Source organism: Dipodomys ordii, unplaced genomic scaffold, assembly GCF_000151885.1.
Source record: "Dipodomys ordii isolate 6190 unplaced genomic scaffold, Dord_2.0 Scaffold267, whole genome shotgun sequence".
Classification (NCBI taxonomy): domain Eukaryota; kingdom Metazoa; phylum Chordata; class Mammalia; order Rodentia; family Heteromyidae; genus Dipodomys; species Dipodomys ordii.
In genome coordinates, this window is record NW_012267483.1 from 327449 (window position 1) to 354979 (window position 27531).

Below are 27531 nucleotides of genomic sequence, written 5' to 3' on the forward strand. Positions count from 1 at the left end.
TGGACTGGCTTTGAACCATGTCCTCAGAACTCAGCCTCAAGAGTAGCTAGGATTACAGACATAAGCCACCAGAGTCTGTCTTATGAAGAACATCTCTAACAGTTGTTGATAACTTGCTAATCAAAAGTTAACTTTGTTTCAGTTATGTCAGATTAACTCGAATAGGTATTTGATTTCCTTACCAAGATCAGACCACTGTAGTATTGGATAGAAGTCCTGAGAAACAATGGCAAATGAAGTCTGTGCACAGTATCTTTCTCTAGAATAACTAGAAGAGGGCCAATCAAACTAACCCTTCACCAAGACTCCCCTGGACACACATTTCAATTGAATTGGGCCTCTAGTGTTTCAAGTTGCAGGGTCAAGTACACCACATCCTCCCTGCAGATCAAGGCATTAGGGGAGAGGGGTCCTTCTACCCACTGCTGGAGCCAGCCTGGTATTTGTGGGTCTTTCCTCCAAACACAGAAGTAATTTAAGTCACTTTCTTCACAAGAGAGATGCCCTTGTCCTCCACTTTGTTCTTCTCACACTGCTGTACCCACCTGCTGATTTGCATAGTGCTCTCCAAGGAGGACTGTCCAGCCCTAGTTTGACATAAAGGCTCATCTTGACCTTGACCTCACTGATCAAATTTCCTGGATTCCCAGCTAAAATGAGACTCTGTTCTTGGGTTCTGGGTCTCCTAATGCTCTGGATCACACTGGTAAGTGCAGAAGGAGATGAGGATGGAAAAGGAGGCTGAGGGTGAGCCCTCAGGGCCACTGCTTCTTGTTTGTATTCTGTTCATGGGTTAGATGCACAGAACTTATCCTCTAGAATGAAGTGGGTGAAGTTAATTATATGAGAGTGATGGACATTCTAGATGGAACCTGGTCCTGAGCTTTGGTGACAAGTATGACAACTGTGCAGTGGGTAGTATACATGATATCTAGAACCTCATTTAAGCTTTTTAATATTTGTATATGGTTTGAAATGTTGAATGGTTTTAAGATAGAAGGGAAACCATAAAAGAATTGAGAATTAATATATAACCACAGAAAAAATTACATACCACATATAACCTAGTACTTTTCATTTATATTAATTTCAGGGTCCAATGGCGATATTATAATGACTCAGACTCTACTCTCCCTGGCTGTCACCCTGGGAGAGATGGTCTCCCTCTCCTGCAGGTCAAGTCAGAGCCTCATATATAGCAATGGAGATAGCCTTCTGTATTGGTTCCTTCAGAAGCCTGGCCAGTCTCCACAGCGATTGATCTATTGGGCTACCAACTGAGAATCTGGGGTCCAAGACAGATTCAGTGGCAGTGGGTCAGGCACAGATTATACATTGCAAATCAGCAGGGTGGAGGCTGAGGATATTGGCATTTATTACTGCATGCAAGGTTATACTCCTCCCACAGTGATACAGTCCTTAACAAAAACATCTTTGTAGGGCTTGGCCCAGCTGTCCTATTTCAAAGCTTGTTTGGAGAGCAGCATAGCAAATTCTCTGAACTGAAGCAGTAATCTGAGTTTGGAGGACTTGACAGAAGATGTCATACCAGAGACCTTGTCCAAGTGGGATCTTGGATTACTTCAGCTTCCAGGGACTCCCAGAACCAGAATTTATAATGTTACTGCAAAAGACAATTTATCACTTATTACCAAATGTGAAAAACAAAGACAAAATCATCTACCACCAGCATGCCATTTCTATAGTTTGGAGAGAATTACAGAGTCAAATCCCATGCAGAATGACTCAAGAAGCAGTAGTAGCTAGGAATTGAAGAATGAGTCACAAAGCTAGGCTTAAAAGTGAGGTGGATTTTTGAAAAAGGAATGTTACTGAATATCACCAAATAAATAGAATATGTTGGTTAAATACAAAAAAATTAATTATATGTATCAGATATTAAAAGCTTTTTGCTTAATCAACTCATGATTCTGAAAGTCCCATTATTATCATTTTAATAGTGAAAATACCATACATAGGGGTTACAATTACATGAGAAAGGTAATGAGTACATTTCTTATCAAGCATTGTTGCCTCCTCCTTTGTTTCCCCTTAGCATCCCTGCCCTCCCATCTCCCCACCCCCACAACTGTTGTAAAGTTTATTTTTTAACATAAAGTCTTGTACATCTCATTGTTGAAATTGGTCCATCCATATCCCTATTTAAACAATTTTTTCCTTCCCCTCCCCAAATCATACCAACATCAAATACAGTGAAAACAGATATCTCCTTGGCACAGGCTCATTTTTATTTAACAAAGCTACAAATTGAAGTGTGACACTGCGTGTTCCATGTCTGTTTCCTCTGGTCCTCCTCTTATGGAGGCGTTTTGTCACCTGACTCTTAGAGGTTAGAAGATTATGTTCTTCCCTTCCAAAAATCTACCAGTGACTGGCAAACAAGCCCAACAATGAGCAAAGGCTTCCCCTGAGACATGAGTATGTATTAGATTTTCTTTCAGAATATGTGTAGACCACTCAGACATCCAAAGTAGACCCCTGCTATTTCCTTCAGCACAAGCATCATCTTAGGAAAGGACCATCCTTACCAGTGTCTCTTTTATATTTAAGTTCTCCTAATCCCTCTGTCACTGATAGATCTAAAATATCTCTACTTCCCCTGGTGGTAAAACATGAAATAGCCTCATATCTACCGCTGTGCTGGGAGAAGTTCTATACTTACTGAGTCCCAAACAGACAGAAAACATTTATAAAATTTTCCACTGACTATATCATGAGCTTTGCTAGGGAAGCATTTGAATATCTCAAAGAACCACAAACCACACAGAGAGTTGGTTTTAGTACCAGGGGCAGACAATACTATTGAACAAATGCTATTTCTGGCAATGCACCCTCTCTGCTCCTGCCAACACCACTCCATGAAGCAAGGCGATGTCAGGCGAGACAGGGCTTATCCATGTTTGTCCTGATTGACCTGAAATTCTCAATATTCCTTCCTGTGTCTCCCTGAGTGATTAGGATTACACATAGGCAGTGTCTGTGGTAGGAACAGTCCTTTCATCTCAAATAGCTTATATGTGTATTTCACAGGATGTCACTATCTATCAATGTTACACCTTACATCTTAAACAGAACTTTTAAACAGAACTTTGAAGGCATTTTAGGAAAACGAATAAACACAAGACACTCTGCCCTCATTTACATGGCAGCTAGCCTGTGAGATATCAGTGACACAGTGACCCTGAGATCGCTGTGTGCAGATCAGCTTCTTACTCTATGCACACAACAGATCTTTTTTAAAATAAGTTTTTTTTATTGTGAAAATACTGTACAGAGGGGTTACAATCATATGAGCAAGGTAATGAGTACATTTCTTATCAAGCATTGTTGCCACCTCCTTTGTTTTTCCAATACCATCCCTGCCCTTCCATCTCCACAACTACATTTCCCTCTCTCCTCCCTCACCCCACGCCTAAATTATAAAGTTCATTTTTTGACATGGTGTCATGTACATCTAATAGGTTAACTTGTATCCCAATTTGAACAATTTGTTTTTACCCTTTCACTCCCCAAATTATACCAACATCAAATACAGTCAAAACAAGGGTTATACCATGGGGAGGGTCATACAAAGCTACAAGAAAATTACATGGTACCTGTTAAATACTTTAGAAACCATTGCAAGGAAGAAAAAAACACCTGTGTCCCTGTCATGGGGTTCATTATGCTGACCTTTTCTGCTTGTCTTAGATATATAGTAGTTATTGCAAATAAGGGAACCCATGGGAAATATGTTTCTTTGGGCCTGGCTTACTTCACTTAATATATATTTTTCTAAGTCTTTCCATTTACTAACAAATGGGGCAATAATATTCTTTCTGGTGGAGGCATAGACTTCCATTTGGTATATATACCACATTTTCTTGATCAATTCATCTTGTGAGGGGCATCTGGGTTGGTTCTGTATCTTAGGTATGGTAAATAATGCTGTGTTAAAAACATGTGCTGGTAGCTTTAGTATCGTCTACACAAGAGATCTTTATATTTATGATTTCTACCTGAGACCCAGGGCATAACAGTCTTATTAAACAAATTGTTTTTTTAAATTTTATTTTATTTTTTATTGTGAAAATACTGTACAGAGGGGTTACAATAACATGGGCAAGATAATGAGTACATTTCTTATCAAGCATTGTAGCCTCCTCCTTTGCTTCCCCTTCCAATCCCTTCCCATCCATCCCCACATCCCCCCACCCTTATTACACAAATTGTGAAGTGGTTGATCTCCACTCTCATATCCACTCTTCTTTCCTCCTGAAACATAGCCATTCCTAAAATGTCTTGGTCTCAAACCAAGGTTTTGGACGTTGTGTGCACCAGGAGTGGATGTTTATCAAAAGACAGGTCCACCTTCAAAGTTCCTCTAATTAAATGCAGGTAAATAGAAAGGCATGACTTTTACAGTTTCATCATAACTTCCTTTGGCTTCAAAAGTATCATATTTCAGGCCGCAGATAAATCATAACCAGGGTCGAAGTTCGTGAATCTCTCAAATCCAGATCCACATGCAGTTCATTTAGTGAAGGATGATGAAGAGAACCCTGACTTTGGCAGGGACTTTCCCTGTGTGTGAGCTTCTGACTATGAGGAGCAGTGTTATTTTTGTGTGCCTGCAGCAGCTGCTTGGACTCACAATGATGAGAGGTTGATTCACTGTCATGTAAATGTCTTTCTAGTGGCTCCCCAGATGTGACATCCTGCACTAGGGTGGACAGTGTCTCCACATGCTGGTCCTGATGTGGGAGCCTTCCTCACTGCATTCTGCCTTCACTGTCTGTGGCAGTTTTTCCTTGCTTTCCATGCTAAGGATGTGTTCTCCATTCCTTGTGGCTTCATTGCCTTGTTCACCCTTTACTGTGTTTCCTTACATCAAATCTGAACCTGCTTGGACCACAAGTTCTAACCCAGTTACTAAAAAAAGTTATTCTGAACTGGAAGAGACGATAGCATAAGAACATGAAGGTTTATGAAGCAGAAGAGACTGAAGTAGATGTGAGTTCTTGGTTTAGGGAACATCTCATCTTTAAGGGGGGTCTTTTGGGCTATTGATAGGAGACAGGAATGTTACCTGAGAGATTTGGAGACTGCTAGCTCAGAAATTCATGAAGATCACCAAGCCATGTCTTTTAAATCTTTCCAACCCTGCTGACTTTCATGTGCCCTGAGCATAGCCCACTGCCCTGAGAACTTCTTCAGAGGCTGCTCACACCCTATGCAGGAGAAGGTTCCACTCAACAAACAGCCTGGATATGAAGGCCCCTGCTCAGCTCCTGGGGCTCCTGATGCTCTGGCTCCCAGGTAAGAAAGAATAATGCTTGAGATTACTCTTCTCATATTAACAGAGCAGCATGAGGTTTCATGGAAATACTTGGATAATATCATTAATTCAATGACTAATTGTTTTAATATTTCCAATGTCAGGTGCTCGTTTTGATGTCCAGTTGACCCAGTCGCCATCCCTGTCTACATCTCTGGGAGAGAGAAGCACCATCACTTGCAAAGCCAGTCAGATCATTAGCAATTATTTACATTCTTACCAGCAGACAGCAAGGAAAGCTCCAAAGCTCCTGATCTATTTTGCACCTACTTTGCAATCTGGGGTCCCATGGAGGTTCAATGTAATTGGATCTGGCACAGAGTTCACTCTCAGCATCAGCAGCCTGCAGCCTCAAGATTTTGCCACTTACTACTGTCAGCAGGGTAATTAGTTACCTACCCCTGTGACACCAGTCATAAGAAAAACCTCCCAGGGAAGCAGAAGTGAGAGTCTGGTCTGCCCCATTTGCTTACCCTGGTGCTTTCAACTGCTGACAGAACATCTCAGATGCAGCACCATTTTTAAGGTCACTGGAAAGCATTGGGAGATAGGTTCTGGAGTCAATTGTAGACCTTAACTGTCTGTCCTCCTGCTCATTCCAGGCAGCACACACCTGACACTGCCTCTGCTGTGACTTACAAAGAACACTGCTCTGTACTCATGTATGGTCTAGTCTGTCCTAAAATTCTGCAGTTATTCAATAATGAAGCCATTCTAGATATGTCAGGGCAGGTTTTTAAAGGCAAGGAAAAATATCTTGTGAAAAGCATTTTGAAAACTACTTTTTTAAAAGAAAAATAGTGGTTAAAAGTTTTTTAATTCAATTTTGGATTTCAATGGAATAATTTTATTTGAAGTACAGCATCAGAGGCCCAATGATATGCAGCTTTATGTCCAGGAGAGACTGTAGGAAAGAATGGACATTGTGCCTGGGTCCTCCATTCCTCCCTCATCTAGTCTAGAGAAAGATACAGGGTCAAGCATCAGCAGCACTGATTCTCAAAATAGTTCACCAATAAAAGCACAGAGTTGAGCTAGATGAAGAGGCATACCATAGTTAACAGGTTATCTCTTAGGGATGCTTGCATCTCTATTTGCCAGGATTTTCATATTAAGATAGAGAGTATAGAATTGACAAGGATAACAAAATTTTCTCTTGCAGGTTGTAAGTACCCTAACGGTCTTTTAACATAATGGGAAAAATTATTACACTTGAAAGTATGAATTCAATGTTACAGTTTTTTAAATTCACTAAATATCTTGTCATTCTTCCACAATGTATTTGTACAGCAAATTAATCAAAAGATTTCTTAAAGTTCCCGCAGAAGCGAGGGCAGTCTCCACAACTCCTGATCTATGAGGTTTCCAACTGAGAATCTGGGATCTCAGAAAGATTCCATGGCAGTGGGTCAGGCACAGATTGCACATTGAAATGTAGCAGTGTGGAAAGTGAGGATCCTGGGGTGTATTACTGCTTTCAGGCTACACATAATCCTCCCACAGTGATACATCCCTGAACTAGAACCTCTCCTCTGGCTGGGTGAGCAGCCTTCATGTGATGCTGGTCTGGGAAGCAGCAGAGAAGATTGTCTGAATGAGCTGAGGAGGAAGATATTGTGATCAATAAGACTGGGTGGATATGAAAAGCATATGATAATTTGATGACTTGGAAACTACAAAGAGCAGGAGAAAATCATGAAAGGATAAGACCAGGAGACTTTAGGTAAACAATGAGGTATCTATTGAAAAAAATATGTGTCTCTTAAGTAGTACTATAGACAATCAGTGATATAAGCATCAAGTATCTTCTATGATTTTATTCCCTTCATAAGGAAACTGATAAAACTTCCATCATGCACATGGTTTTGGCCCATACATGCAGTCTATGTTATGTGTTTTGTTCAGAAGCTGGAAGCCCAGTTGTACTTTGTCTAGCATCTTCTCTGTTTGTCCCCAAACCCTGCATAAATATCAAGCCCTTCACAGAGTTCTCTCACTGGTTACTCATTGAATCAAGCTTGGGCTGATACAGTACTGGACTCTGCACACTGGTCTCTGGCCTTGTGTGTTCTGGGGATCTGGCTCTACTTGATAGAGTATGATGAAGTCGTGTAATAGTGTTCAGAGGTCACAGAAGTCTGAGACTGAGCCCTTGTATCTGTCTTGTATTCTGTCTTGTATCTGTGTCTAGATTCTATTAACAGTTTTCTGGGTCTGAAGTGTTGTATATCTTTTAGTGTCTCTAAGACAGAAAATCTCCATCACTTGATGGACAGAAACACTTTTGGAAGAGTCTGAATTTTTCTCACATGCTATGTCAAGCTGGATGCAATATATCCTCCAGCTGGGTTCAGAGCTGTGGGATAGACCATTGATTTTCAAGTACCAGCATGGTTGTTCTAGTAATAAGGCTTGTGATCATGATCCTGAACTGGGTTGTCAGCCCACCAATGTAACTATAAGAGGATCAGACACATGCATCCATGAGACTAGGCAGAGGCAGGCAAGCACAGGAGAAAGATTATTAAAAGGTTTATTAGAGAAGTCGTATTTTCCCAAGTGGTAGCACATGGCCTCCATCACCATCCAGATAGCAAGAGGGTGTGACGGATAGGAAGTGAGGTAAATGGGTGCTTAGGTGGGTCTGGGCAGAGAGAGGGAGGAGACAAAGTATGGAGGGAACTCCAGGATGGGAGGAGGGTCCAGTCTGGGTGGACCTAAGGAACAAAGGTGAGCCTAACACTAACAGTAACTACTCAGAAGTATATTAAAACTAAATTTTTAGTCCTTTATGGACCATAGGTACATTCCCAATTTTGATGAGGCAGGTGCTGAGTGAATTTGGTTTCCTTTTCAATTGAGATACATTTCTTTCCTGAGTAAAAAAAAAAAAAAAAAAAAAAAAAGCTCTGCAGTATCTTCTGTGAGAAAAAGAAGTGAGATTGCAATATGGTGTCAGAATGCAAATGTGGATTGGTGGAGAAACAGCCCCTGTGTCCACAAAGCAGACAAATGCTCATGTGACCAGCATGGGAATATAGTCAACACAAGCATTGCTGCAAGCCACGAGGCCAGGCCTCTGGTTTCTGTAGGCAGGGCTGTGAGCCTCCTGTGGCTAGAGTGACAGGAGTAGCTGTCTTCTTTGTAGGTCATAGCCTGAAAGTTGAGCCATAGATATGAGGGACCCTCCAGAGGCTCCATCAAAGGTGGCATTACTGAGGCTGCTAGGAGTTTGTTGCTTGAGGATTCCCAATAGTTTGTAATTCAGTATTCCAGCATGTAACATTTTCTGATTCCCAGTAGTTTGTAATTCATTATTCCAGAGTGTAAAATTTTCTGCTTCTTAGACTTAATATTTGAAGTCAAAATAATAACCAGTCCACCAGATAGCATCAATAAAGTTTCTTTGTTGTTGCTAATTATCATATTTTGACACTAGATTTGTTAGAGGAGGCCAATATGAACAACCTTCCAGGCCTTCACACTGAAATCAAACAAGAAGAGGGGAGACATTAATTCCTCCACCTGCACAGTCACATGGTACAAATGGAGGAAAAAGGACAATTTTTCTTCAGTGAATCAGTTTTTTGTTCTTCAGCGAAATTCATGTTTTCTACTTACTCATATTGTTCAGTGTTGTGTTGAAAACTAGCAGAGACCTGGTTTCTCTGGGTGTAGTTTTGTCCTCTGTGTTTACTTCACACTATTGGATTTGTGTTTATTCACCCCTTGATGGTTTAACGATAGGGTGGTGGTATGGAAAGTGTTAAGAGCATGGTGTGGGGCTCAGTTGGAGGAAATACATCACTTGTGGGCATGTCCTTGGGGCTAATCTTGCGCTTACCACTTCCTATGGTTTGTTTTGTTTTGTTTTTGTTTTTTTTCCCTTTGGATTCTAATGTACCTTGAGTTGAGTAGCCTCTGCTAGATGGTCCCACAACCTGATCTTCGGCCTCACCTCAGGCCAAGGAAGTCAATGATTGTGATTTGAATTCTCTGAAATTATGAGCCCAAATTAGCAGTTCCTTCCCTTACTTTGTTCTTGTCATGTACTTGGTTTTACACATGTTCTGGGGAAAAGAGTCCACAATTCATGTAAAGACAGACTCATGTAAAAAGATGACATTTTTGGGGAAGTGGATAGCTGACCAGCAAGGGATTCAGCACAGACTCTGGAGCTGAAACTGCCACCCCGAATGGGCCTGAAGCTAGGGATTTTAAAGACAATACTCATGTGGTCAAGCCTGTCAACATGCAGGTGGCCAACAGGATTGTATTGCACAAACAAAGGTTGCATATTTATGTCAGTGGCCAATGGGGTTACAGTCTGTCTCATTGTTGGGTCTTCATCCGTCCCACGAAAGATGGACGGGGTCCGAGGAAAGGTAAGTGCGGTGTTCGCCCGATCCCCAGCCTCCCTCAGCCCGGGAGACAATCAGACACCGTGGAGAGCCAAATCAAGTAGGAAGAAAACTCGTTTATTAACAGAGAGCAGCCCTTTTTAAAGCCAAAAAGGGCAGGTGGCATGGCAGGGTGAGAAGAGAAACCAATCACTGTCGAGGTCATACCCTATCATGCACCTAAGCTTCCACAGGCTGATTATGCACTGAATCTAAGGGAAATTGGGATCTGCCCACTCTACTCTCTCTCAGTGCCATCTTTGCTGCCCATGTGCTGTGCATCTCATAGTATCTGTTTGAACTAACCTATCATTCTGGTTTGAATTGGGATACAAATTGGGTGTTCTCCACACAAAGCAGGTGGATATTCTCATTCATGGGGACAGAGATTAGGCTGCTCCTTTCTGGCAGAGCAAAGGTGGCTGGGCTGTTTTACTGTTGATAACCAAACAGGGCTGCATATCCTGTCTGGGCTATTGATAATCAAACAGGGCTACACATCAAACAACCTGATCACAAAAATCCTAAGGTGCTTTCCAAACAGTTTCCACATTTCCTGGGGTCTCAACAAACAGCATATTTACTGACCCTGGGGTCTTTTGAGAAACCAGTATTTTGGTTCTCAAGGGTGGTCAGGAACTCCTGGTGTATTAAAAGTGGAGTTAGTTTTGGCTCACCCCAACAACACACACAAAATTTATGAAAACACCCATACCTACTGCACAGCAATCTGTACTTTAAGCAGGTAATAAGGATCCATACAAGGTTTGAGAAATTACGCTTTAGGGGAAATCTATTTTTGCTAAGGAGATCTTCACTTTGCAAAATTATTTAGCCACATATCAATATTCATCAATTCTTTAATCTCAGGCGTCAAAATAATAATTATTTTTAGAAATCTGAGGATATGTCAAGATTAAATAGTATTCAAAATATTGCCTAAAATCCACATAAGTGGGAGAAGTAAATAAGTGAATTCAAGTTGAGGTTATACTGGCCAATTTTTATCAAGAAGCTATCTCAAAAGAAATCTAGGCATTTGGATAATCTCCTATAATCATGGTTACTAAGGCTGTACAGATAGGTGGAACATGGCCTTGTCTGAATCTCCTAAACAAAACTAAAATGAAAAATTTTAGGATTGCTGGGTCAAAGGGGGGCTCTATGTGGAGTATTTTGAGGAAACCCCATGCTGCTTTCCAAAGTGGTTGAACAAGTATACACTCCCACCAAAAATGCAGTACAGTTCCCTTCTGTCCACATCCCCTCCAGCATCTGTTGTTATTAGAGTTCTTGATTATAGCCATTCTAACTGTGGTGAGGTGGTATCTCAATGTTGTTTTGATTTGCATTTCTTTTATGGCTAGAGAGGTTGAGCATTTCTTCATGTGTCTATTGGACATCCTTCTTTCCTCTTCAGAGAAGTGTCTCTTTAAGTCTTTAGCCCACTTGTTAATTGAGCAGTGGTTTCTTTGAATATTTGTTGATGGGAGATTTAATTTTATGAGTTCAAGGTATATTTTAGATATGAGACCCTTGTCCATTGTATGGCTAGTGAAGATCTTCTCCCAATCCGTGGGCTTTCTATTGATCTTGTTAGCTATGTACTTTGCCATGCAGAAGCTCTGCAATTTCATGCAATCCCACTTCTCAAACCTTTCTTTGATTTATTGTGTTTCTGGGTCTCTATTAAGAAAATTTCAGCCTGTGCCAAGGAGACCTAGGATTTCTCCTATTCCATCCTCTAATGTTTTCAGAGTGTCTGCTTTGACTCCGAGGTCTTTGATCCATTTGGAGTTGAATCTGATGCAAGATGATATATAAGGATCTAGCTTTAGTTTTCTACAAGTTATTAACCAATTTTGCCAGCACCATTTACTGAAAAGGCTGTCTTTCTTCTATTCAATTTTTTTAGCTCCCTTGTCGAAGATTAGATGGCTATAGGTTTGTAGGTTCATTTCTGGGTTTTCAATTCTATTCCATTGGTCCTGAGGTCTGTTTTTTACTAGTACCAAGCTGTTTTGATTACTATGGATTTATATTAGAGTTTGAAATTTGGTATTGATATTCCTCCAGCACTGTTCTTTCTGTTGAGGAGCGTTTTTGCTATTCGGGGTCTTTTATTGTTCCATATGAATTTTTGGATTGCCTCTTCAATTTCCTTAAAGAATGAGATTGGAATTTTGATAGGTATCGCTTTGAATTTGTAGAAAGCCTTGGGAAGTATTGCCATTTATATGATGTTGATCTTTCCAATCCAGGAGGATGGGAGTTTTTGCCCCTTTCTAAGTTGTGTTTTGGTTTCCTTTTCAAGTTTTTAAAGTTTTCATCATAGAGGTCCTTCACTTCTTTGGTTAAGTTAATTCCTAGGTATTTTATTTTTTGTGGGGCTATTACCAATGGAGTTGCTTTCCTAATTTCAGCCCCTCTTTTCACATTGTTGGCATACAGAAAAGCCATTGAGTTTTGAGGGTGAATTTTATACCATGCTACTGTGCCAAAGGTTTGAATTAGCTTGAATAATTTGGGAGTGGAGTATATGGGATTCTTTAAATACAAGATCATGTCATCTGCAAAGAGGCAGAGTTTTACTTCTTCTTATCCTATTTGGATCCCCTTTATGTTTGCATCTTGTCTTATTGCTATAGCTAGGCATTCTAATACTAGGTTGAAGAGAAGTGGAGAGAGTGGACATCCTTGTCTTGTTAATGAGGTAAGAGGAAATGGTTTTAGTTTTTCACCATTAAGTATAATGCTGGCTTAGGTTTGTCATATACAGCCTTTATTGTATTGAGGAATGTTCCATGGATTCCTAATTTTTCCAGAACCTTCATCATAAAGGGGTGTTGGATCTTGTCAAATGCTTTTTCTGCATCTATTGAGATAACTATGTGGTTCTTATCCTTGCTCCTGTTGATGTGATGAAGTATATTAATTGATTTGCATATATTGAACCAGCTTTGCATCCCTGAAATGAATCCTGTTTGATTGTGGTGTATGATTTTTTGGATGAATTGTTGAAGTCGATTGGCCAAAATTTTGTTGAGAACTTTTGCATCAATGTTCATCAAAGAAATGGGTCGATAGTTCTCTTTCTTTGATGAGTCCTTGCCTGATTTTGGGATGAGGGTTATGATGGCTTCATAGAATGTGTTTGGTAGTAAACTTTCTCTTTCAATTCATTGAAGAGTTGGAAGAGTATTGGTGTGAGCTCTGCTTTGAAGGCCTTGTAGAATTCCACTGTAAAACCATCTGGTCCTGGAGTTTTCTTACCTGGGAGGTCTCTTATTGCTGTTTCTATTTCAGTGCTTGATATGGGCCTGTTAAGCTGGTTTAACTCATCTTGGTTTAGTTTTGGCATGTCAATATTTGCTAGGAAAAGGTCCATTTCTGTCAAGTTCTCAAACTTATTAGCTTAAAATTTCAGAAGTATTTTCCTTATAATGTTCTGAATCTTGGTTGTTTCTGTGGTGATGTTTCCATTCTCATCTCTGAGTTTATTTATTTGGGTGTGTTCTCTTCTTTTTCTGATAGGATTTTCTAAGGGTCTGTGAATTTTGTTAATTTTTTGAAAGAACCAACACTTTGTTTTGTTGATTCTTTCTATAGTTTTTTTATTCTAATTCATTTAATTCTGATTTAATTTCAATTATTTCTTTGCATATACTGGATTGAGGTTTATCTTGCTTCTCTTTTACAATGAGGTTCAGATGTGTCATTAAATTATTGGTTTCAGATCTCTCCAATTTGTACGAACTCAGAGCTATGAACTTGCCCCTGAGTACTGCCTTTGCTGTGTTTCAGAGGAGCTGGTAATTTGTGTGCTTATTTTTTTTTAATATCATGAACATTTGAATTTCCTTTCTAATCTCTTCCATGACCCACTCATGATTCAGCAGTGTGCTATTCAGCCTCCATTGGTTATTGGACTTTCCTTGGTGGCTTTTGGTGTTGAGTTCTAATTTTATTCCCTTGTGGCCTAAGAGAATGCAAGGTATAACTTCAATGTTTCTGAATTAGGACAAGTTTGTTTTGTGGCCTAAAATGTGGTCTATTTTAGAAAATGTGTCTTCTGATGTTGCTGGGTGAAATATTTGGTAGATATCTGCTAAATCTAGTTGATCCATGCAGTTGTTTAGATCTGCGGTTTCTCTGTTGAGTTCTTGCCGAGTTGATCTATCTAGTGGGGATAGTGGTGTGTTAAAATCCCCAACAATTAATATCTTTGGATCTAGGTGGGATTTGATGGAAAGTAGTGTTTCTTGGATAAATTTGGGTGTTCCGTTGTTTGGCGAATAGATACTTAGAATTGTAATATCCTCCTGAAGGAGATATCCCTTAATTAGTATGTAGTGACCTTCTTTATCTCTTCTTATGAATTTTAATTTGAACTCTATTTTATCTGATATTAGGATTGCAACTCCCGCCTGTTTATGGGGGTCGTTTGCTTGGTAGATTTTGTTCCAGCCTTTAACATTGAAAATGTGTTTGTTTTTTTGGGCAAGATGTGACTCCTGAAGGCAGCAGATGGAAGGATCTTGCTTTTTAATCCAACTAGACAGTCTATGTCCCTTAATTGGAGAGTTAAGTCCATTAATGTTAAGAGATAGGACTGAGAAGTATTTGGAAGTTCCTGCCATTTTATCCACCTTCTTGTTGGCTGCAGCTACTGAGTTCTTCCTATGGTTCTTGGATTCACAGTTTGGGTGTGGTTTCTTGGCCTTTAAGAATCTTTTTTAGGGCTGGTGTGGTGGATGTATATTGTTTTAATTTTTCTTTGCTATGGAAGGTTTTTATTTGGCTTCCAGTTATGAAGGAGAGTTTAGCTGGGTACAGAATTCTTGGTTGATAGTTTAGGGCATGGCATACATTATTCCAGGCTCTTCTTGCTTTGATTGTCTCTGCTGAGAAATCTGAGATGATTCTAATTAGTTTCCCTTTATAGGTGATTGATCTTTTCTCCTTGACAGATTTAAGGATCTTTTTCTTGGTCTGAATTGATCCTGTGTGGATTATAATGTGATGGTGAGATATCCTATTCTGGTCTGTTCTATTTGGAGTTCTAAAAGCTTCCTGTATCTGAATTGGCCTATCTTTTTGGGTTTGGTATGTTCTCTGCTAGGATCCTGTTAAACAAATTTCCTAGACCATTAACTTTTGTTTCTAGGTGCTCCTCTACACCCATTATCCCCAGATTAGGCCTTCTGATGGTGTCTTCCAAGTGTTGAATAGGTCTATCATATTTCTTGGACTTGTCTTGGATGGTTGTATGTTCTTTCTCTATAATATCTGGCTGTCTTCAATCCCCGAGATTCAATTTTCTGCATGGTCTAACCTGCTGTCAAGACTTTCTACTTTGTTTTTGATTTCTTTTTCTTCTAATTGGTCAGCTTTGATGGCTTTAAATTCTTTGTTGATGCTTTGTTTTAGATCTTGTATGAACTTCTTTACTTCCTTAATTTGGTGTTAAGTGTTTATTCTCAAATCACTTTGTTGATTGGTTATGATTTCCTTGACTCCCATTCCTTCTTTCTGGGTCCATTCAGCATTCCCTTTGAGGTCTCCCTAACTTCCTTCAGCTCTTTGTTAATGGATTCCATGAATGCTTTTACTGATCTTTGTGTATTCTCATCCTGCTCTCTCAATTCCTGCATTACTCTTTGCTTAGCTTCCTCACATTCACACCATTCCTGTAGTTCTCTTTGAGTGTTCTCTGCCTGCTCACACCATTCCTGCCTTTCTCTTTGATTGATCTCAAGCTGCACATGCAATTCATTTATCAGTTTTTGAGTAGCTTCCTCATGCTCATGATATTCCTGTATTAACCTTTGGTTTGGCTCCTCTCTCTCTGTCTATCACTCTCATACAGAGTCCTTTGTAGGTTTTCAATCTTTTCCTGTATTTACCTTTGGTTTGCCTCCTCTCTCTCCCTATCACGCTCATACAGGGTCCTTTGTATGTTTTCAGTCTTTTCATTTACCATGTTTGCCAGCAGTGTTTGTAAAGCTATTTGGGAACTCTCCTCTGGATTATTCATTATCTGTTCTGTCCCCTGATTATCATGAGTGGGAGATGAGATACCCGGACTTGCCCTTTTTCTTGTGTTTTTCCGGCTCACTCTGCCTATTTTGGATGAAAGTAACACCAGTGTTGTGCTAGAACACTATTTAAGCCAAGCATTAAATAAAGTTTTTAGTTGCAGTCAAAAGTCTGCAGATACAATCTAGTTCAACAGATATATCTATTCAACATCAAACAACTATATATTAATGGGCTACGAACCACAAAGAAGAATTTGTCAAACTAGAAATTATTAGGTTTAGGGAGAGATGTGGGTAAAAATAGGAATAGAGGGATGTGCTAAGGAACAGGGAGAGTTAACTGAGTCCTAATCTCAAAGCAGGAAATAGGTTGGATAGGATGAAAGTAGAGAGAGAGAAAAAAGAGGAACCAGAAAAGGAAAAAAGAGACAGGAAAAAATAGAAAAGCAAAAATTAAACAATAAAACGTGCAATGCTTAATAATTATGCAAAATTGAAAACGAAGCATTCAGAGAAGAACGTGGATATAATTAGAGAAGGAGAGGTATATAAAGGAGACGTGAAAAACTTAAAAATAAAAATACTTAAAATATTATATAGGTATAAAGAGGTAGTAATGCTATTAAGGAATTTAAGTCTAAGAGGTTTTGAATTGAGCAATAAATATCTGGATTAAGTGTGTACACAATGGGGGATAAGGTCTAATAATCGACTACAGGTATATCTGAGGATGTGCAAAACAGCAATTAAATCACACAAAGAGGAATGAAAGAGAAGAAAAGGTGAAAAGAATGAGAAAAAAGGAAAAAAAGATCAAAATTTCAGTAGAGCTAAAGAAAAATAAAAAAAATAATTTTTTAAAAAAAGAAAGAAGAACGCACACACATATACCACTAAAATAAAAATTATAAGGAAAAGGGAAAAAAAGTTACTAGAAAACAATCTTTTTTAAAGGTAAAAGTTTAAAAAAAGTTTTAGAAAAAAAATTTTATACAACCTACCAAAAAAAAAAATTCTTTGATTTTTTTGGGGAAGGGTGGGAAGATCCTGCATCTCCCTTGTGTCTGTAACCAGCCTTTTATTGACGTCTCTGGTCTGCTAGTGGTGTTTGATTTTCCTGTGGCTTGGTTGGTTTCTTAAGTCAGTTTGTTTGAGAAGGCACAAAAATGCTCTGCTTTACCCAGGATTTTGTGATTGTCCTCTTTGCTAGTTCAATGAGAGGGAGGTCTGCTTTGACTATCACAAAAGAGGGAAATGTCTGTTTCCTCAAGTTTGGAGATGCTGTGATGAGGCTAGGTTCTGGGTAGAGTTGAGGTCTTTCAGCAAACAGTAGCTTTTCCCGGGGAGCTAGCTTGTGAGAAACTCACAGAGCCCAGCCTGGAGCCATTCTCAGGGTTTATGTTTATGGAATTTCAATTGATTGTCCAGGCTGCTAAAGGGAGGGGCAGCCTCTGGCTCTGTTTACCCAGTGAAGAAAGCCACTCCTGGGGCTCATGGCCCATTTTTCTCCGGGTGGAGCTGAGTCTGGCAGGTCAGCTTAGGTTCTTGTGACCTGCTAAATGACTCTAGTTTTCTTCCAAGGCCTGAGTTGGAGCTAGCAGCTCAGCTGGGCTTGGGCCTTTGTCAGTATCCAAGATGGAGATCTGCGGTACTTGGGGGGAGGGGTGGCCTTCCCTCCTCTGCTCCCTGAGAAGGAGTGAGGACATCAGGTCTACTCATGTCAAGTCTTCATTCCTGGGTCATCTCTGGTCTGTGAACTACAGGATGAAAATGTCTGCCCCTTGTCAGTTCTTGTTGGTGTTGAGTAGAATCTCCTCCCTGCCACATCTGGCTCCTTCCTCCCGGACTCTGTGTTGCAGGTATGGAGGCTAAGGCTGCCACCGATGCAGCAGCAGCCATGGCTGCTGGCAAGTTCTCAGATCTGTCTCCTTGCCTGGATTTTCCCTCTCTGGCCTAACTCTCTGTACTGTGATGGCACACTTGGTGTGATTCTCTGGCTTAGGACTGTTCACTGGAACACTAAAACTGCTTTCTATGCAAGAGCTTGTTTAGCCTCCAGCTGCTCCTCAGCCATCTTCCAGCTGACTCCTCAAAGTTCCTCTTTCTCTGCATCCCCTCCAGCATTTGTTGTTGGCAGACTTGAGGATGTGGGCCATTCTGATTGGGGAAAGATGGTATCTCAGGGTTGTCTTTATTTGCATTTCCTTTACAACCAGGGATGGTGAACATTTCCTCATGTGTTTCTTTGCCATTTTTAATCTCTTCTGAGAAGTCTCTCTTTACTTCCCTTGCCCATTTAGAAATTGGGTTGTTAGGTATGGGAGGGATTAGTTTCTGTATATACTGAATATTAACCCAATGTCTGATATATTTCTGGCAAATATTTTTTTTCCCATTTACTTGGTTGTCTTTCTAGCTTGGTTGCTATAGCTTTAAATGTGCAGACAATTTTTAGATTAAGGTAGTCCCATTTGTCCAGTCTCTGTCCAATTTGTTGTGACCCTGGGACTCTGTTCAGGAAGGTCCTGCCTGTGCCTATAAATTCAAGAGTCTCTCCTACTCTGTCCTGTAGTAGTTTCAGAGATTCATGTTTGATGTTAAGGTCTTTAATCCATTTTGAGTTGATGTTGGTGCATGGTGATAGGCTGGGGTCCACTTTTAGTTTTCTGCATGTAGCCTCCCAGTTCTCCCAGCACCAGTAGTTGAAGAAGCTGTTTCTTCAACTGTATGACTTTGGCTCCTTTGTCAAATAGCAGCTGACTATAGATGTGTGGTTTTATTTCTGGATCTTCTATTCTACTCCATTGGTCTTCAGGTCTGTTTTTGTGCCAGTACCATGCTGTCTTTGTTAGTATAGCTCTATAGTAGAGTTTGAAGTCTGGTATGGAGATCCTTCCCATGTTGACTTTTTTGCCTAGAATTGTTTTGGGCATTCTAAGTCTTTTTGCTGTTCCATATGAATTTTTGGAGAGTTTTCTGTATTTCAGAAACGTACATCATTGGGTTTCTAATAGGAATTGCATTGAATTTGTGTATCAATTTTGGCAGTATGTCCATTTTCATTATGTTAATTCTGCTATCTAAGAGCATGGAAGGTCTTTTCATTTCTTTCTTTTTTTTCAGGCAGGAGAATAAGTTTATTTACCTAACTGCTGCCTCCCCCTCCCCCGACCGCATGCATGGTGGAGAAGCATGGCTGAAAAGGAAGGGGGGGGCATGACCCAACTCTGGGCCAGGACTTATCTAGGCCAAGGACAGGCAGAGGTGTGGCCAGGTTGGGGGAAAGGTATGCCATACTGGATCTGGATGTGACCTCAGAGCCTGGGACCCTCCTAAGGTCAGATGGGAGGCATGTGACCAGAGGTGGTCCAGGATGTGACCTAGCAGGAGGAGAAGGTGACTACTTTCAGGGCTGCCAGTTACCTAGATAACAGATACTGGGCAGAAACTTTCAAGAGCGAGGGAGGTGTCTCTGTTCAGATCTTACATTCCAGCCTTTCATACTTATGAAAAAGGGAAAAGATTCTCTCTGGCTACTTCCTGCTGGCAAGGGGCATCAGCAGTAGGGGTATAAGGATGAGATGTGGTCCCCTCTGGGAGAAGGCAGCAGGCAACAGCTGCCACTTGGTAGGTGTGAGTCCTTAGATGAAGTCTGGAGGAGGCAAATTTCTTGGATGAAGTCTTCAGGATCTCATGAGGGAGAGAGGGGCATGGAAGAGGTAGTCAGGATGGTCTAGTCAAGAATGAGTCCTGTGTTCCAGGCTGGAAGAGATGAACTGGATCTGGACTGCAGGTAGATTGGCTAGCACTGAACCACAAATCCAAACTGAACAAACTTCTCCCATGATGCCAAGATGGTGCATCCACCACAAGGTCAATGCTAGAGAGAGCAGAGTAGAAAAGTGGTGTGGATGTGGATGTGAAGGCCAGCCATGGTGTTGGTGAAAAGTCTCCTGTGATGTCTCCAGGCAGTTTGGTTTGCAGAAAAGGGTGGTTAGGAAATTCTAACAATTCCAACTCAAAAACTCCATCCGAGTCAAGGCAACATATATAAGGTATATTAAATAGGTAGGTTTCATTAGGAAACTGATGAAGAGTACATGACAAGCTATTCAGGCAGAATCTTATTTCCCGAATTGCTGCCCTGCCATACATGTTGAAAAGGCATGGCTCTAAAGGAAGTGTGTGTGTGTGTGGGGGGGGTCTTTCCATTTCTTAGTGTCCTCTATAATTTCTTTCTTTAAGTTTTTATAGTTTTCATTAAATAGTTCTTTTACATCTTTGGTTAGGTTAAATCCTAAATTTTTTTTTGTGAATAGAATTGCTTTGTTTATTTCCTTCTCTGCTTGTACATTGTCGGTGTACAGGAAGGCAACTGTTTTTTGTGGGTGGTTTTTGTATTCTGTTACTTTGCTGAAGTGGTTTATAATTTCCAAGAGTTTGGGGATGGAGTTTTTGGGATCATGAAAGTAGATTATCATCTCATCTGCAATAAGGGATAGGTTAACTTTTTCCTTCCCTATGCAGATCCCTGTAATGTCTTTTTCTTGCCTTATTGCCCTGGCTAAGGGTTCTAGGACTATGTTGAAGAGGAGTGGAGACAGTGGGCATCCTTGCATTGTTCCTGATTTTAGGAAAATTGGTTGTAGTTTTTCCCCATTAAGTATAATATTCAAAGAACAGTTTTTTAAACCAAAAAAACTTTTTAACGAAACTAGGCAGAAAAAAGAGTTCTTCAATTTTTTTTGAGGGGGGGAAATCTTGTGTCTCCCCTGTGTCTGTAACAAGTCTCTTGGTGGCATCTTTGTTTTGCTTGTGGTGTTTGGTTTTCCTGTGGTTTGGTTAGTTTATTAAATCAGCTTGTTTGAGCAGGCAAAATGAAGCTCTGACTTACCCGAGTCTTTATGACAATCCTCTCAGGCTGGTTCAGTGGGAGGGTAATCTTCTTTCACTATCACAAAAGAGGGATGTGGTTGTTTTCCCCAGCTTAGAGTTGCTGTGCAGGAGCTAGGCTGTAGGCAGCACTGTGGAAAGTCAGTAATCAGCTTTCTCCCGGATGGACTAGCTCCTGAGAGAGTCAAGAAGGCCAGCCTAGAGTTATTCTCAAGATTTACGTGTAGGAAGTTTCTAATTGTTTTACTTTTGCCCTCCAGCAGCTGGAGTTGCTGCCTATGCTGAATGAGTAGGTTAGCCTCGGGGTCTATTTACTCACTGAGGACAGTCTGCCCTGCCCAGGTGGAGCTCCCTCTGCTTGGGAAGGACAACATTCCCCAGGGGTGGAGCTGAGCCCCACAGGTCAGTTTCCTATGACCTGTTGAATGGCTCCTACTGACTTATTCTAAGGCCTGAGTTAGATGTTAGCTGCTCTGGCCTGGTACTTCTCAATATCAAAGATGGAGTTCTTCTCCAGGGATGAGGGATGAGCTACCATTCCACTGCTGCTCTATGAGAAGGAGTGAGGATGTCTTGAGGATACTAGCATCTTTCCCTTAGTTTCTGGGCCATCTATGGTATGTGACTATCTATGGTCAGCAGGATGAAGATTTTCACTCTTTGTCAGTTTTTACTTGTGGTGAGTAGAATCTGCTTTTACACTGCCTCTGGTGCCTTTGTCCTGGACTCCTTCTGTGGATATGATGGCCATGGTAGCAGCTGCTGCTGCCACCGCCATGGACCCTAGAGTGCTTGAATCTGTCTCTGGAACCAAGCTGCCTGAAGTTTTCCTCTCTGGCCAAACTCTTTGTACTATGATGGAATACTTGGTGTGACTCTAGCCTTAGATTTGCCACTGGAACAGTAAAACATTTCTATCTGAGAGCTTATTTAGCCCCCATGTTCTCTTCTGCCATCTTCCTCCAGACTCTCTTGGTTTACATCTTAACCTGCAGCACATTTTTCAAAATTTAATACAACGAATGGAAATAATAATAGAGAGAACATCCAAAGAGACAAATCTAAAAATGATAAAATACTACAACATCTACAAAGCAGCATGATTTTATCATTTAACATATATCCCATATGTTGCAAGAAATGTCCTTGAAGATAAACTTCTCGACCGTAGGAAAAATATTGGCAACAAATAAAATGCATGTAGATAAGGTCTGACTGAACAATCATCTCACTCTCGCTCTATCTTTCTCTCTGATCATATACACACACACCTGTACACACAAACATGCACACGTACATAGACACACACACACAATGGATTTTTTCCACTGTAAAAGAAGGATGCTTTCTGTGAACGGATGATACAAGTATATATTGTTAATAAATTGAAGAATTATTTGGAATATATTTCATATAAAGAAGAAAAACTGATTTGATATTCTAATATAAGTGGGGAAAAACCTAAACTACAAGCATACAGCAAGTGAGTGTGATACCCAGTATCTGTGATACCCAGCAATGTGACAGAAGGATTAGAGATGTGATTTTTCTTTGAGCATGACTTCCTTCATTTTGTTAATTCTCACTTGGTGTGCAATATCAAACTTACACATATACAAAAGGAATAGCTTATGAGAAAAATAAAGGAAGGTCAAATTATGATTCTTTAAGAGGAAAAGGAAAATGTGAAAGTCTGAGAGAATCCACTTTCCTGAATGATTAGTTAGCCATACAGTCAAGTCAGTAGATAATGTATTAAAAATAATATACAAATATAATTCGTGAATATCCAGGTGAATATAATTTGATATATTGAAGTTTGGAATTTTATTTCTCAAGTAATGAATTAAAATTATAAATTAAAGAAGCACCAATCATACAGTTTTCATCTACAAGACCCCAGATCTCTGTGACCAGAAATGTGATTGAGGAAGAAGAGCTGAGACATTAAATAGTACATCATAAGAACACTGAAGAATTCCTAAAACATTTTGTATTCTTTCCTTTTTTGGAACCAAGAAGCAAAATAGTATGTCAAGCACCATTGTCATCTTCATACATAGTGCTCATCTCATGACAAAAGAAAGGGTTTTCTTTTTATTCAAATAAGCTCATGAAAGTCCATCATTTAGGAGAAGATAACAGGGCATCTTCTCCTTCTATGACGATCAAGCAGGTGTTTCCCAGATCCCAGTAAATTAACAATTGAAGAAGATGAGATCCAACTGGAACTGAGAATTTGAAGACAAGCTTTCCTCTTTAACCATCATTTCTTTCTGCCCAATATGTCCCAACAATGACCAGGGAAGACATTAGCCAGAAAAAGAGATGCTGCCAGTTAAAGCTCTTAAGTGCTTGGACTTTAGTTTCTGTGAAATGGTTTATTGAGTCATGACCCATAAAAAAAGAAAAACATCACGTCCTAGGATAAGGTCCTATATCCATCAGTGAAAATACTGAATAGAAGTAGGACCATTTTTCTCTGGATCTAAACACCAAGAGCATTTTTGTCAGCCTTCAAGAAAAGTTCTTGCAATACTTCTATATTAGCTAGAAATGAGACAAGTTAGATTGTACATACAGTGGTCAAGTGTGGCTGTTTGTAAACAATGTATTTGGTGTTTAGGGATTGCTTGGGGTTAGCAGTCTATAAATTCATTGTTAATAAAGATTTCTAATTTATGTGTGAGTGGCTACTCAGGTTTTAGTATTTCAATTAACTTTCCGAACGCTTTTGTCAACTTTCATTCTTTGGGCCTTTAACTTTTAAGTGGTTAACTTCCCTTATCTCTCCCTTCTCCTTCTTCCAGCTTTCAAAATTTAGGAAGATTGTTTTTATCATGTCTCATAAACAAAGAGTGAAAAAAAGTATAGCATAATAAAGACTAACTGAATCTCTAGAGCCCCAAGTCAAGTGACATTGAAGTCTCTCCAGTGAAACCTAGGGAGCATTGGAATCGAGGATTTCCAGGAATGGTGGTGGAGTTCCAGTTCAGAGTCACTAACATCTAACTGAAGACTACAACTCACTAACTCATTCAGCCATAGTCCTAGATGATTCAGAATAAAAACATTCAAGAATGTAATGTCTAGATAACAAATGACATCCATAGAAGTTGATTGAAGAATTATATCCCTCTAATCTATATTGTGTCCTTCCAATGCTGTTACAACGAAGAAGGAAGTTTTCAGTTTGCTTCTTCCCACTTAACCACAAGAAAGGACACATTTTCCCAAGGATTGCTCATGTGTTTGGAATGTTTGCTTATGTATCAAAATGATTTTGGTGGTTTACACTATCACTCATCTTTTTGTTAAGTTATTCTTTCTCTCAAAAGAGTTTCTATATTGTTGTGTTTCCAAAGTTTGGTCCCCTGAATTCACAAAGCTAATTCACAAAAAAAAAATGACATCAGTATGTTGAGGAAAAAGAAAATAAGGCTTATTATTTGTCACATGTCAAATGAGAAGAATAGTGAAGATTTGAAATCAAAGCTCTGTTATCCTACTAATCAGAGAAAAGGTCCCAGTTTTAAGAGGCTGGTCAAGGGGTCTGCTCCAGGCTACATGAAAGATGTCCATCCCAATACTAAATGGTAGCACAATTGGTTCTTATCTCTTGGTTTACTGTTGTCTCATCTCTTTAGTTCTATGTTTGTCTGACATATTTAATAACTTCCTGGTTTGGAGAGATGAGAGGTGACTGTCTGTTTGGGATGAAAGTATGTTGAAGTTGTTTTCCCCATCCTGGGCATGTGAGAGAGGAAGGGGAAACAAATGCAAGTTTGAATTTTTAAACATACAAATTTGGCCAGTAACACAAACTGCCTAGGATGAATACAGAGGAGGGAAAGGACAGGTAGAGGAGAAGTAAGGCAAAAATTTACATTGATGTAAAAATCAGTTTTGGGAATTCTAGAACCCAACAGAACAATGCACTAAATAGATATGTAATGACTTGATTATGGCAGAAGAATCAATGAATATATAACAATATAATTTTTTAGTAAAATATCAATGAAAAATGAACAGACAATTCCTCAGAGAATTATAGGTTAATTTAGTGATTACTATGCTAAGATTGTATATAAAAACTTATAAAGGTAAAGATAAAAATAAGCTAAAAATATTTGAAAAATAACTCTTAAAATGAGATTTATTTTTGCATTAAAGAGTTCTACTGAATCACAATCAAGTAAACACAGATAAAAAAGCTGTTATACAGGAAAAGAGAATCTTGAAGAAAATTATGCCTATTTGCACAGGAAAATTCAATAACGTCCTGGATTAATTTTATCATTAACAATTAAGGTTAGAATATAGTAGAATGTCATATGTGACAATCAATAGAAAAGAAAAGCCAGCCAAGAATATTGTATTCATGACCCCATACCTTAAAATTGAAGGCAAAAAAATAACATTGCTTTTCTAACTGCAAATGAAGAGAAATTGGTATGTGCAGACATACTCTGGCAGAACAAGAAGCCTTTCAGAACCAAAGGAAGTGATAGGAAGGGCACAGAACCTAGGAGGGGAAAAGACCTCAAAAGGATTTCAGAAACAAGAAGCTGAAACCAAATAAAAGTTCTCTCTTCCACTTATGTGATGGTCAAGTCTAGGAAACAAACAAATTATAATGCCACATGTTGGGACTGTCTGTTATGGATTGGAGGGGGGGGCCTTTGCATAACTTGATACTAAATTCCATGGTTTGTCTGAATTGTAGATCTGTGCTAACCATTGTACATTTCTTATTTTTGCTCTCTACATTACATGTAGTTTATACTAAGCAAAATAAAATGGCCAGACCTAAACTTGTAAACAAATACCTAGAAAATAAATAAGAATGACTCAATATTTATGGAAATGCATCCTTATCAAAAAAACTGTAAAACATACTAGAAAGGGTTGAAGAATTAGTCAGCAGACAAGAGCAGGAGGAATCATGAAGGCATTCCCTTTCTAGGGAACTCACATTAGATTTCTATTGCTTTACTTGGTACCAGTTAATGTCATTTGCTCACAGGAGAGGCCCCAACCTCCCGGTGTCTATTTCCATCTCACCTGACAGTTTGTGGCTCACCATTGCACCCACCAGGACATTTGCATATTGCTCCTTAGAGAGGAGCTCCCTTGCAAGTACAACATAAAAGCTCAGCTCTAAGCTTGCTTGGACTGACCAGCATTGCTTACTCTCAAAATGAGGTGCCCTGTTCAGCTCCTGGGGATGCTTATGCTCTGGGTATCAGGTAAGAACACACTAGAGCTAAGGAAGGAGATGGGGAGGGGCTGAGCTCTGCTCCGTGTGTTATGTCCACTCCTGCATATTTGCCCTCTTGAATGGAAATATGTATCTTTGAGAGTGAGGAAGATTCCAGAAAGAGCAAAGCCCCATGCAGTTTTACAAATTCTGGGGTGTGTGTGTGTGTGTGTTCGTCATGTATTTAATGAATATTTTTTGGATGAAACAAAAATTAAAAAAAAATATAGCTTGCAATAAGATAATTGTGAAAATGTCTCATGATGCCTGTAATTAACCCTGTCCACTTTTCTAATTATTTTAGGATCCAGTGGAGATGCTATATTGACTCAGACTCCACTCTCTCTGCCTGTCACCCTGGGAGAACCAGTCTCCATCTCCTGTAGGTCGAGTCAGAGTCTCTTATATAGTGATGGAAACACCTATTTGTACTGGTTCCTACAGAAGCCAGGCCAGTCTCCACAAGCCCTAATCTATTTGGTTTCCAACCAATATTCTGGGGTCCCAGACAGATTCAGTGGCAGTGGGTCAGGCACAGATTTCACATTGAAAATCAGCAGTGTGGAGGCTGAGGATGTTGGTGTTTCTTACTGCTTTCAACATACACATGTTCCTCCTACACTGATACAGCCCTGAACAAAAACCACCATGACTGGTGTAGCAGAACTGTCACATGTAGCCGTTTTTAGGAGCAGCACAACAGCTTTTCTGAGTGAATGTGAGAGCAAGAAGCTAGAGAAGTCAGGATACTAAGTCACTGTTGTGCTCTCTGAGCCAAGCATTTCTGATACCTTTTAGGGATATTGCAGCCAAAGCCATGGCATTGCACAGGCAGCCATATGGCTCCTTTGGCTGATGGGATGATAATGCATCATATCGTTTAATAAATACTCATTCTGATTCCATTTTCTTCTCTATCATTTGTCCACTCGATTTGAACACTACTAATTGTATAGTTAATATTTAAAAACTAGTGCTTTTCAAATAATTCTCATCTTTTGCTGTGGTGTTGGGATTTACCAGCTCAGTATAAACCTAAGCTATATTGTGACTTCCAGCCCTCAAGGGAACATGTGCATACAGCATGTCCAGTTTTGGGAGATGAGAGAGGGCTGCAGGATCAGTGCAGGTCCCCAGCAGGTCACCAGATTCCTCTGCAGTGAGCAGGGCACTGCTTGTGCTCAAGGGCACAGACTGTGTCCTAAGCTTCATCATGCCCAGGCTAAGAGTGAGGGAAGGACAACCGAGTGACTGTCCATTATTCCCTAGATATCCTTCTCAGTTTCAGAATTTAAAATGATAAGTTATACAATTAAATATTAGCTTACCAATCAATTAATTAATACCTAATTTACTACATATAAACAATAGACATATAGCTTTTGCATTCATGCATTTATGAAGTGTTCCTCGATGTTCTGATAAGAACAGACTCCAGTGGATTAAAGACTCTGTTCTTAGGACTTTGCTGACTCTCCTCATTACCCAAGTCCCTCAGAAGCAGTGAGAACGGCCCTTTAGCATCCTTCCAACACAGTCCTGTCCCGGGAGCTTTTTCTAGAGCCAGGAGGCTTTTCTGGAGGTTGGTTTAAGAGCTTT

The 27531-nt window shown here is 39.8% G+C and overlaps 2 gene segments (V, D, J or C); both read left to right on the forward strand.

Annotated features, from left to right (window-relative positions):
• The window catches only part of LOC106001106, a 200941-nt gene extending 195212 nt beyond the window's left edge, over positions 1 to 5729 (forward strand). The window contains 2 exon segments of the V gene segment in view: positions 5193 to 5319; positions 5443 to 5729. Of these exon segments, the coding sequence occupies positions 5271 to 5319; positions 5443 to 5729 (336 nt within the window).
• A 1099-nt stretch (positions 5730 to 6828) lies between these two features.
• Positions 6829 to 26715, forward strand: LOC106001109. The segment is given in 3 exon segments: positions 6829 to 7061; positions 25771 to 25921; positions 26237 to 26715. Coding segments are annotated over 2 exon segments (381 nt in total).
• Positions 26716 to 27531: the final 816 nt, after the last annotated feature.